The sequence below is a fragment of the Canis lupus genome, chromosome 2 (genome assembly GCF_048164855.1).
Source record: "Canis lupus baileyi chromosome 2, mCanLup2.hap1, whole genome shotgun sequence".
NCBI lineage: Eukaryota > Metazoa > Chordata > Mammalia > Carnivora > Canidae > Canis > Canis lupus.
This window is the reverse complement of record NC_132839.1, coordinates 76,095,246-76,107,764: the sequence shown is the minus strand read 5'-3', so window position 1 is coordinate 76,107,764 and position 12,519 is coordinate 76,095,246. Positions and strand designations below refer to the sequence as shown.

The 12,519-nt window shown below is 48.7% G+C and overlaps 1 protein-coding gene across 11 annotated transcripts in view; it reads left to right on the top strand.

The window, feature by feature from the left end:
* PGCKA1 (PDCD10 and GCKIII kinases associated 1) overlaps positions 1-6,424 on the top strand; it is an 86,613-nt gene extending 80,189 nt beyond the window's left edge. For 8 of the 11 annotated variants that reach the window (XM_072807791.1, XM_072807754.1, XM_072807746.1 and 5 more), the window contains 2 exons: positions 4,078-4,131; positions 5,124-6,424. In XM_072807791.1, coding sequence (XP_072663892.1) covers positions 4,100-4,131; positions 5,124-5,808 — 717 coding nt within the window. In that variant the 5' untranslated portion in view covers positions 4,078-4,099 and the 3' untranslated portion in view covers positions 5,809-6,424. Of the gene's footprint in view, positions 1-1,298; positions 1,418-4,077; positions 4,132-5,123 lie in introns of all 11 variants that reach the window. The other 3 variants (XM_072807798.1, XM_072807780.1, XM_072807800.1) reach the window with 1 other exon arrangement.
* The last annotated feature ends 6,095 nt before the right edge of the window (positions 6,425-12,519 follow it).

Sequence of the window (12,519 nt, the reverse complement as noted above, 5' to 3'; positions counted from 1 at the left end):
TCAGCATAACCCATCCGGGGCACCTGAAGCTGGTTAGTCTCGATGATTGCAGGCAGTGTTATCGGATGCAGGTGCTGTGTGCCTATTTCTCCACTGCCCAGATCCAGTTTTACCCTTACTCATGTGGCGGGGAGATGCTTGCAGACTAACCATCCTGTTCTTCCCAGACTCTTGCCCATTAGTCTCAGCATCCACTGATGCCTTTTGCTGGAATCAGTTACTGTTATGATGGTGATTTTTCTAGTCCCATTATCCCTTGTGTGTGTGTGTGTGTGTGTGTGTGTGTGTGTTAACTGGCTTTCTGCTTATAAGGTAGACATTTAAATTTCGATCAGCATAGATTCATAGGTCCTCGTTTTATGCAGCAGGTTACAATCCTTTATGCCAGTCGTATTTATTTTGATGCTCCAGTTGTTCCAAACTTGGCCAGTAGAACCTTTGCCATCTGGTTCCTGTGTCCTTTGACCTGCCCCTGTCACTCTCTCAGACTGTCACTATTCAAAGGCAGCCCTTGGCAACCGGATGGAGATTTTTTCTATTACCTCTGGACTTCCTGATGAATATTCAGTGTCTCTGCCTGGTTTGAAAACTCCTGTGATCTTCTGGCCTCCCCTCACTGCCACCACGACCCCCCCTTGTGGAACAGGACTTTCTAGCAAGAAGACTAGACTAGTAACTGACAGAGCGTCAGCGTGTCCATCCTCAAACACAGGACTGTTTAACTTCAACACTGATCTCAGGGCAGGGCCACCCCCCAACGCAGAAGTGGGCGGGCGCCGGGGGTGGATGGACCTACCATCCTAATGGTGTTTGCTTTTCCCCTGTGTAAACCAGCCGGTGGTTGCAAAGGATTTGCCCTTTGCTTCTCTGTTGCTTTTTCAGACTCCAAAGAGAAAGCAGATTTTGATTCTGCTACGTAATAAAAGGCACCTGACAACTGAGAGCTGGCCTTCAAGCTAGCCCTTGTCAAAGTTGGGGGGGCGGTCGGGGGCACAGAGAGATAGCAGGTGGACAGCCCATGTTGAAGCCAAGTCTCAATTTCAAACGAGCAAGCCTTCCGCCTTCCCCCACCGGCCCCCCATTCCCCTGTGTCACACCGGCCACAGAAGAGTCCCTTCCCCTCCTGGAAATGGGAGAGCTCGGCGGCTCAGAGCAAGACGTGGACGTGGCAGTGACATGTGGAGAGAGATTGGATGTGCCATGAGGGCTCTTCATATAAGGAAGGAAACTGTGGATGCGGGCAGCAGGCCTCTAGTGTAAATACATTAGTCCCCACCCTTTTTGTCATGGTCACACAGCCCGGGACCCAGGAGTTGCCTCAGTGAGGGAAGGAATGCCACCGCCGGGGAGGGAAAACCCAGGGCTTTGCGAGAAGGCAGGGCCTCTGCCCAGGAGAGGCCCGGAGCATGGCCCTCAGGTAGGGGACCCCACCTGGAGGAAACCCAGGCAACGCGGTGGGGGGGAAGGGGTGGGGGGGGGAGCCAAGCCAGAAACAGGAGCCTGAAACATCCTTCACATCTCATGGCTTTGAAGAAAACTATGGATCCTCTGCTTTTCCTGGGGGAGGAGGTGGGGAGCTGAAAGCCACAGGTGACTTGTAAATTCTGTAGGAAACGGGGAAGTGGTGGCTCTCCAGCTGGCCTGTGAAATCTCAGCAGTCACTGCATTTGGGGGCCCCTGGCCAGGGCAGGAGAGGGTGGGGGCCTGCAGCCCAGCCAGGGTTCCCCACTGTCGGTCGACAATGGTCCACCTCTGGGACCTGGGAACCCAAAGTGGGGCTGCAGGCCCCTTCCTCACCTCCCCCCTTCTTTCCTCTCTCTTCCTTCCTGCAAACCTTCCCCTCCCACACCTCTTGGACTCCCCATCCTAAGACTGACCCACCAGATATTTTACAATGGGTCATATTTCAGGGTGGCTTCAATTATGTGGTGACGACCCACAATCTGCCCTCTCTCAAAAACCTCAAAGCCAGGTTTTTCCTTTTCTTTGACTTTTTTTTTTTTTTTTGCCTTTGCCACCAATCCTCCCGACTGTGTTTTTAAATAGAGTCCAAGATAAATAAAATACCGCAAGCAGGCCAAGGGGCATGGTTTTAGGTTTTAGAGCAGGAGGAGGGGAGGAGGGGAGGGGAAGACAGGGGCTGATGGGGGTGAGGAGGAGCATGCAGTATTTATCTATCCTGTTTGTCCAGCTGATTTGTGAATTATTAGCAGAAAATAGGCATAAATGGGAGCAGAGGCTGGGAACAAAATCCCGGGCTCTGGAAACGGGGTCATTTAATTGAGAGTGCTTTGAAGAAGGAAATGGTTGGACACACAAACCACTGGCTAAGTTCCCAATGATCTCTCCCTCTGAGGAACTTCTGTGGCACTTGGGGCTTATATCTTTCACTTGGTGCCACAGTTGATAGAAATACACCATTTGGCCCTTATGCCAGAAAACAACGATTACTTGGTATTGTGAAGGCTTTTGTTCATGTGTGTGTTGTGGCAACTAACTTGTATCTTTCTTAGGTGCAAGGCCTCCATCCTCTTTTTTTGTTTTTTTAACATGCTGTGTCCAAACAGGTCTGAGCCCTAAAGTATATGCTTCTTGTGGATGTTAACTCGCATAATCCCGGATGATGGCATCTGATAGACATAGCACTATCCCCGTTTACAGGTGGAAAAATAGCTGAGGCCCAGAGTCGTACAGCTGGGCCCCAAACCATATAATCCAAGTAAAATCTCCCCATCTCCAACCTATGATCACACCTACAAAGACATTGATTGATTGATTGATTGATTGATTGTCATAAGAAGGAACAGTGACAAGTTCCAGAGATTAGGATGGGGATATCTTTTGGGGGCTGTTTTCCAGGTTCTTTGTGGATTACCTAGGTCCCATAACCTGCCCATCATTGGGGTGCCTGGCTGACTCACTCAGAAGAGCGCTCAACTCTTGATCTTGTGGTTGTGAGTTCAAGCCCCACATTGGATGTAGGGATGACTAAAGAAAAAAATAAGTAAACTTTAAAAGAAAGAAGAGAGCGCTGGTCATTTTCCATGTGGGTAAAGCCTCATGAAGTGGCCGTGAAGCAGTGCCCTGGGAATTCAGGTGGAAGAAGACAGACGAGGGGCCGCGGGGGCAGCCACACAGCCAACGACAAATGCCCTCTGCCTCTTCCTCGGGTTCCCATCTTCCAGAGACCGGGGCTGTAGATTCTGTTATTGGCTTGGCTTTTTTAAAAGTTGTAGAAACCAGACAAGGGAACTGATTTAGAGACTCTTCTACGCCCATTTTTAGGATCTTCATGGGGAGATCAGAACAACTCGGTGGGTTCTACACGGAGGGAAGATTTTAGTCAGGGGGCAAGCATCTGGAAACTCAAAGCCTGGAAAGGCACAGGTGGGAGATAAAAGTGGCCCAGAGCCGAGCCCACCTGCTGCCAGGAGGCCCCCCGGGGCACCTCCTCGGGCTGCGAGAGAGTGGAGCCCTTGGACTGAGGCCAGGGCTGGCCCAGTCACGGGAGAGGCAGAGCAGGTGCAGCTTAGTCCCAGTAAGCTTGGATGATGACCGCAGCTGTAACCTCCTGGGTGTCTGTAGTGGAACACGCAGGGCAGCCACCTTACCCAGAGGTCCCTAAATGCTTGAGGAGCTAAGGACTGGTAAGGGTAAGGAATCCGCTCTTCCCCGTCACCTCCCCGCTGCGGCACAGTGGCGGCGCCAGAGTCGGTTCCCCAGGCCCCCCGCACAAGGCAGTGAGATAGAAAGTGGCCTGGATGTTTCTCGATCTCGCCTTTCTCTCCCTGGCATTCTTCAGCCTGCATTTCCTCCTTTGCCAAGTGGAGGTGCCACGTGGAACCCCCAGGATGGGCGGAAGGGCCTGGCACAGCGGCCAGTGTCAGTAGATGCTTGAGAACTCTGAATGGGCGATGCTGGGTCAATGAAGATGTCCCCAGGAACCGTGGCCTCCCTGACGCACGTGGTATCCTTTTGCCAAACACTGTGACTCAACGCACTTGGAATATCTAGAAAGGAAAAAGCAAACGTAATTCCTATTCACTATGTTCTCTCCTTTTTAACTTTCTTTTCCAGACGGTAACAAAAAATAATCCAGATGGGGTGCAGATGCTGTAAAATGATACAAAGGTAAAGTTGCAACCATGACCTCTGAGCGGAGGGATCTGTGGTTACCGTGGAGGCCCTTGTAAAGACCCTGCGTGGATTTAGTGCATTTATCCAGCTTGGGGCATGACCAGCCTTGCCAAGAAATTATGAGTTAGGAACTGCTTTGATATCATGTAAGAGGACATGTGGCCTGGATTTTTAAACCCGGTTTTGCCCACCGCTCAGAGCGTGCTGGAAACAACATCACACTCTGAGCCTGAATTTGGTTTAGGTTGAATTTACAATTCCCCAGGGAGCTCCAGTGCAAAGAGAAGCTTGGGTTTCAGAGATGGTGCCTGACACGGCGTCCCTGAAAAGAATTCACCCCAGTCACATATGTGTTTTTAATTTTGTCCAGATTCTATTTCAGAATAATTTGGATCACCTCAATAGAATTTTATGCAGAATAAAGGGGGAGGGGGGAAATTAACTAATCTGCTTCCTTCACAAATAACACTTTTTAATATTTCTAGTTCTACATTTATAGCTATATACCTACATCCATTCATTCATGTGTGCGTGTGTGTAAGTTTTATGCCGTTGTAAATGCAATGTGATGGTAGGCATTATTCAAAAAACATTAGAATAAACATGAATTATAAGTATGGTTCCTAAAGATGATAATAATAATAACAATAATAATAATAATAATAATAAGTATCGTTCCTGTTAGTCCAGACTTGGTATTTGTCGTTCCAACGACTGCATAATGCTCCATTAAGGGGAGAGGCTATCAGCGCTTGGCCACTTTGGCCCTTGTTGTTGCACATTTGGTTCAAAACCCGTTTACACCAACTACAGTTGGTTTAGCCACGCACAGAGGCTCCACGAATGATCGCAGAAATGGACGGGAGCCGTAGAAGGGAGCAGGGCCGGAGTGGGAAGGCTTGGCGATGGCAGCCAGTCGTTCGCAAGGGCTTCAGTGCATGGAGTCAGGGAGAGGTTAACCTGGCCCTCCCTCCTGTCACCCCCAGCTATCTCTTTGATCCGGTGCAAGTGGCCTCCCCCGGCTACGTCAACGAGGTGAACAGCTGCAAGGCGGACGACGGGGCCCCCGGCAAGGCCAAGGCGCAAGGCAAGCAGAGCGGCGACGCGCCGGTGCACAAGGAGGCGCTGCGGGGCGAGGCCCCGGGGGCGGGCAGCGCCCTCAACGGCGTCGGCCCCGCCTCGGCCCCGGCCCCGGCCCCGGCCCCGGCCCCGCAGCGCGGGCCCCGGAAACAGCGCAGCGCGTCGCGGGCCTCGCCGGAGCCCCAGGTCGCGGGCGACGCGGACCCCAGGGCCGAGGGGCCTGCGGCGGAGGAGCCCGAGCCCGCGCCGCGGCTGCCGCCCCCGGACTACCCGGCCCCGCAGGGCTGCGCGGTGCGCCCCGGGAGCGCGGGGCGGGAGCACCCACCGGCCGGGGGGCGCGGCCTCCGCACGCCCTCGGCCCCCGAGACCGGCTGGGACGCGGCGGACGAGCCCGTGGCCACGGACGTCCTCAGGCTCTACCTGCGGGATGCGGGCGCCGCTCCGGGGGCGGCTCCGGGGGCGGCTCCGGGGGCCCCGGCCGCGGGGTCCGGAGGCGGCTGGGAGGACGCGCCCGAGGACGCGGCGGTGGCCGAGGCGCTGGCGGCCCTCGAGGCGGCCACGGCGGGAGAGGACGTGGACGAGGCCGACTAGGGCCCCCGCGCCCCCCGACGGCCGCGCACCCCGGGGTGCCCCTCGCGCGCCCGGGACACGGGCCCAGGGCGCAGGCAGCGGCCGCCCAGCCGGCGGCTCCCCGCACACCTGTCCCAGAGGCTCAGATGCCCCGAAACCCCAGCGCCTAACCCCAGGGGTGCGGAGCCACGGAGCGCCCTGGGTGCGCATCCTTTGTCTCGCTTTGCAGGGCCCGACGGTTGTGTACCCAACCCGGGAAAGGTAACCACCCCCCACTGAAAGTGCCTAGTGTGTGTCCCAGAGCTTGGCTCACCTGCAGGGACGGTCGCCCAGGGAACTGACCACTGACCAACCACTTGGTCGGCGTCGAGCTAAGCTCAGCAGCTCTCAGGATGGGACAGGAGCCCGCGGTTGACAAACGGTCAGTCGTCAGCCGCGACACTAAGACACCTCGACCTTAACTTTTTCTACGCCATCACTTTGTAACCTCCTTTGGGACTGGGGAGCCGGTCAGAATGATTCTTAAAACGGAGAATTGCATTGTATTTGAGTCTTAAGCTCATGAGGTTGGGAAGAGCGAAGAGATGGATGTTTTATGCCACTTAATGTCTGATTCTGATTAAAATATAACAACACATGTGTCTGTCTGTGCTGACTCAAAGGTGGTTCTCGTTTCCCAGACGGAGCGTCAGGTAAGCCCTGAGGTTTCTTTCTCCATTTCAAGAGCTGTGCTACTAAGGTACAGGGGAGGTTTGCTGAGAAGGGCCTTGGCTGTCTGTCCCTGCCCTTCAAACTCGGGACACCATGACCACGTGGGCCCATCTTACCTAAGGATGAACAACAGCCCTCCCTGGATTCCAGCCTTCTAACTTCTAAAAAAAACAAGAACTGCCGTTCCCACAAGACTCCGTGGAAATTTTAGAGGACGGTCAAGTCTATCTAGAGAAATATGAACGTGGAAGATGCCATAGGATGACATTTCATAACACAGGCTCTGAAATCTGCCTGACCCTGGTTCGATTTCCAGCTCTGCCACATGACCTCGGGCAAGTACTGCATCCCTTCTATTTGCCTCTCCGTGAAGGGACAATAATAGTATGTATTGGGACAGATGAAATGAGGTCACGCAAGTATTTATCACGGTGCCTCGCACCCCGTAGGCGCTCAATAAAATGATAAGTCTTACCAGTTGAAAACAAATCCTTTAAAAATGGTTGCATGTCCTCACAACGGAAAACTCTCATACTGTCAAGTGTCAATAATGGCATCACTGCACTTTGGTGATCATTGAAATGAAATGTGATTTCTGAGCTTTCCGGCATCTTTGAGGAAGGCGCCCTCACAAATGCTTAAGAGACATACATGGCCCTGAGTGTGTCTGGTGACACGCCATCTCTACTTCTAAGGTCACGCAGAGCCCATAACATGTAAACTGTTGTCATCGTTCATTGCATTGTGGGTGTATTTGCTACCGTACTTAGCACACCGCATGCTTCATATTTGAGAGCGATTCCTTCTACAGTTTCCCAAAGTGTAGCTGCTGGGGATTAGGTTCAGCTGCATGTGATAAATGGCTTATAAAAATAGAGATCTATTTACCTCTTATGTAGAAGAAAATCCAGAGTTAGCAGTCCAGGGCGATAGTGTTCCATCCAATCATTACATTTGCTTTCCACGCAGGAAAATGAATAAAGGAATCTCATTCCCTCCCCATTAAGGACCTCCTGAAAGTATAATTTGATCCTTCCACTTATACCTCCTGGGTCAGCATCTAGTCACTTGGTCACCCTGAGATGCAAGAAAGGCTAAGGAGACTTATCTTTCTGTCTGTCAGGATTTTTTTTTTTTTTTTAGTCTAAATTTTCAAAATAAATTCAGTATTTGCTTACTGAGAAGGAGAATAGACATTGAGTGTTGAGGTGGTCAGCTTGCAGTCTCTCCCACCCCAGGCCCTCAGAACCCAAAAGCCCAGGATACAGCCAGTTTGCAAGAGGTTGAAAGGTTGTATTTACATTTGATAAAACACAGATGGGAATTCAGCCTTTGGTCCAGTCCTGACTTCCTGCTGCTGTCTCTACAACAGAAGGATGAGAGAAGAAAATTCAGACAGGAAAGGGGTAAGGTGAGGAATTCGTGCAGACAGGTCTCTTTGTCTTGCGTGGAAACACACTTCTGCGCCTGGCATATGTACGTAACTTCACATTTTGAGACTATTGCAGATACTTCACCATGATTAACAATTCCCCTGAATTTTAAAGATTCTTTTTCTGCAAAAAACTGCTTCAGAAAGGTTAGCTGATGACCAAGATTTTCAAGTCTTTTTTGTTTAATGTTTTTTTATTTTTATTTTTTTAAGCTATCGTGGCTCCTTTTGTCTACCCCCATATCCAGGTTCTACCAAAGGATGTCAGAGGATAATCAGAATCTTCAGGTTGAAAAGAAATTCCAGATTTTAGCCCTGTCCACCAGGTTGTCTAGCAACTGGCTAAGCATCCTACTCTGTGTAGTGACTTTCTGCAGCCTGCTGCCACCCGATATCAGGAAAGTGATGATTGGCAATAGTCAACTTTTCTAATATTCTGGACGACTTGAAAGCACGGATGCAGTCTGGATGTAAGGCACCCGCTGTGATCAGGAGGGGACATCCTGATCTTTCATGATCGAAGCAAATTGTATTGTGGCTATTTACCACTTTAAATCTTGATTTTAATTTAAGATTATTTCTATATATTATGTGTGTGCAACGTGTGTATATCCTTTTTTTTTTTTTTTTTTGCTGGGGGAAGTTGAACTACCATATAAATACATATAACTACCATATGAACTACCATATAAATAGGAAAGAAAATAGTTTTTCCCTGGTTTCCAAGGCAAGTAATAGCCAATTGTTAGAGCTGTCAAAGCAGAATTTTAAAGGCACGAAGAGAGTTTGAGGCCACTTAGCACACACCCATTTGTCCATGCTTAGTAACTGCTGGCCAGTCACTCTTTCTCCCTTTCTCCTTCTCCCTGTGACCCAAAGCATCAGACTCTCTTCCTAAGTCTTCCATCAGTGTCTCCAAGCAGGAGGACCCTCCAAACAGTGAAGAAGGCTCAGAATCCGAGAACGTGACCAAAGACCTGACTTCCTTTATTTTGTGTCCCACGGGGCACAGGAATGAGGCCTCCAGTCTGGGATGGGGACCTTAGGATGAAAACGTGGAAATTCTTGCCTTCTGCTTGTTTATTTTTAACTTCAGAGTAAACCTCGGCTATTTTGGAAACCCTCTATTTTGGAACTGGCGATAATTAAACAGAGACAAGCTGACATTTGTTTCTCATGGTAGATGCTTTCACTGTTAACGTATGGGAAAATAAGTTGGACATTTCTTTACTAAATTGGTAAGTTCCTCCAACGCAAGAGGTTATAGGAGACATCTGTGAGCAGCCTAACCTTCAAGTGACCACCGGCCACTTGATGAAACAACACTTCAGAGACACCTATTAAATATGCAGGTTAGAGGGATGCCTGGGTGGCTCTAGTTGAGTGTCTGCCTTGGGCAGAGGGCATGATCCTGGGGTCCTGGGATCGAGTCCCACATCAGGACCCCTATGGGAAGTCTGCTTCTCCCTCTGCCTCTCTGTCTCTCATGAATAAATAAATAAATAAATAAATAAATAAATAAATAAATAAATAAAAATATGCTGGTTACAGATGATTCTTACCTGCCACATGAAATCAGTCGGCTGGAGTTGACTACTAGCAACAAAACCAACTGTAACAGACCAGTGCCTTTGCCTAGATCAAGGACAGCATATGACGGAAGATGAGAACTCAATGAGCAGATGAGTCACAGCTCCCCTCCAGATAGTTTAGGAGACCTCCTGCCGCTGAGATTTGGGGTGCTTATTGGGAGAACATGGTAGTATGAATGCAGGGCCACAGAAGCACAAGTCTATGTGAATTTGAGAGGAAAGAAATTGCATTTATTATTCATGCTTTTCCCTCTCAGACTGCCCTGCTCTGAACAGCGGGGCTTTATAGTGGCCTGTGGCAAGGTGGTGAAGTAGCATGTGGTGAAGGTTTGGTCTCTAGACTGAGGCTACGTTACTCTGAGGACCTTAATCCCCAAATAAGACATAAACTTCAGGGGTTTGAAACCCCTGCCCGCAATGGGAAACGTGGCTGACCACATTTTTCACTCATTTTGAACTCAATCTTTAAAATCCCAAGGGAGAAAGGAAAAAGGCTGCATGTTTGTATAACAAGACTCATTTGTCCCTCAGGGTTGGCTCTTCAGTGACTGCCTGCAGCCATGTGTCATGACCTCCAGGTCTCTGAGGTGGTGACCACGTGGCACGTGCCAAGCCCTCTGCAATCCTAGTAAGTGGGGCTTGAATCAGTCTGTGCCTCTAGCTCACTGTGTGACCTTGATTTTAAATTTCTTTTTTAAATATTCTATTTATTTATCCATGAGAGACAGAGAGAGAGAGACAGGCAGAGACACAAGCAGAGGGAGAAGGAGGCTCCATGCAGGGAGCCTGATGCGGGACTCGATCCCAGGACCTGGGACCACAGCCTGAGCTGAAGGCAGACGCTCAACCACTGAGCCACCCAGGTGACCCTTGAGTTTAAACTTCTTAACTTTGCTGACCCTCGCTGCCCCCCGCCCCATAAAATGGGGATCATTCCTACCTCCCAGGTTGAAAGCAGATGTTCTCAAATCTCAGTGTGCTTGTTTCCAAACAGCAGATTTATGGGCCTCACCTCCTAGAGATTCAGATTCCGCAGGTCTTGAGTGGGGACCTGGCATCTGCATAGTTGATGTGGGTAATTCTCCAGCCACACGTGGAGATACCCTAAAACTATATACTAAGAATTGCCACAGCTTCCTGATCTTGCAGCAGTTACCGATAAAAAAAGTTTGTGCTTTTACCCCTAATAGAAGTACACTTAGAATTCAACGTACCGTCCTCTTGTACTATGTGTCATATACCTGACAAAGCAATAGTAAGATGGGTTAACAATTACATATCAAAGTTTTAATATTTTCTTCCCATGCCCCTTGTTATGTGAAACCTAACTTTGGAAACCACTGATTTAGAAGAAGCTCAGATGAACTATCTATAAAAGCAGTTTGTAAATAGACAAAACTGAAGTTAAATTTTTTTAATTTTTTTAAGATTTTATTTATTTGAGTGAAAGAAAGGGCGTGAGAGAGAACACGAGCAGGGAGGAGGGGCAGAGGGACAAGCAGACTCTACCCTGAGCAGAGAGCCCAGTGTGGGACTCAGTCCCAGGACCCTGGATCATGACCTGAGCCAAAGGCAGACCTTAACCTACTGAGCCACCCAGGTGCCCCTGAGGTAATGTTTTTGACAACACATATGGCATACACATACATGTGAGCACACACTTAGCCGTACACAAGCAAATGTGAAAACACACTCCCATACCACTCATCTGCTACCATTCAGCCTCACCCTTTGAGCCTGATTTTTAGGAAACACGTGTATTTTCTGCTTTTAAGCATTTTGGAGTAGCTAATATAAAGCTAGAGTAAAATATGACCTAGAGATCAGAAGGTAGACAAAGAATTTTACTCATCTCCCTTATCAAAACTGCACGTTCTGAACCAGTATAAGCAAGACAGTTGGGGGACAGACCAATCAGAATATTTATTTGGTTGGGATCTTGCTATTTTGAAAGCAAAACCATAACATTTTCTCTTGATAGTAGTTACCAACTTTAAAAAAAAATCACAAAAATAATTTCATTTCCAGATCCTACTCATCCTTTTCCATTCTCCAAAATAGGTAAAAAGCTATGGAGAATGGTGCATGTAAACCTTGGTACTCATATAAAAAAAAAAAAAATTCACAGGCCAAGGAGGGTTAATAGTGTCTTCCCATTAACAAATGTGCTTTCCCTGTTTTAAATATTGATGTTTAGAAAGGAATCAGAAATTTCAAATTACCCATTTACGAAGCCATAAGATCATAGGCCCCCAGATTTTCATATCAGCCATTAGCCAGCAGATAAATCAAGAACTGCTATGGCATTTAAAATTTTATAGAGAAAAAATTCCTAACCAGAAAAATGTATCAGCAAAGACACCACTTCAAAATAATTTGCCAGATTGGGGCAGCCCAGGTGGCTCAGCCATTTAGCACCGCCTTCAGCCCAGGGTGTGATCCTGGAGACCCGGGATCAAGTCCACATCAGGCTCCCTGCATGGAGCCTGCTTCTCCCTCCACCTGTGTCTGCCTCTCTCTTTCTGTGTCTCTCATGTATAAATGCATAAAAATCTTTAAAAAAATAATTTGCTAAATAATGCAACTATTGATATAGAAATCTTCTCCAGTAATAATTATGGGAGCCATCCAATTATGGGTTTAGGTTTTTTATAGGTACAAATACAGCTTAACATTTTTTAGAATGACAATTTGTTATGCATTCATACAACCTAAGTTGTGCATATGCATCATCTCATTTAAGTCCACCGTGATCCCATGAGTTGGAGATAGGATTATCCCTGTTTCAGAGATGGGGAAATGGAGGCTCAAAAAGCTATATAATTCGGGACGCCTGGGTGGCTCAGCGGTTGAGCGTCTGCCTTCAGCCCAGGGCGTGATCCTGGAGTCCTGGGATCAAGTCCCACGTCGGGCTCCCTGCATGGGGCCTGCTTCTCCCTCTGTCTGTGTCTCTGCCTCTCTCCGTGTCTCTCATGAGTAAATAAATAAAATCTTTTA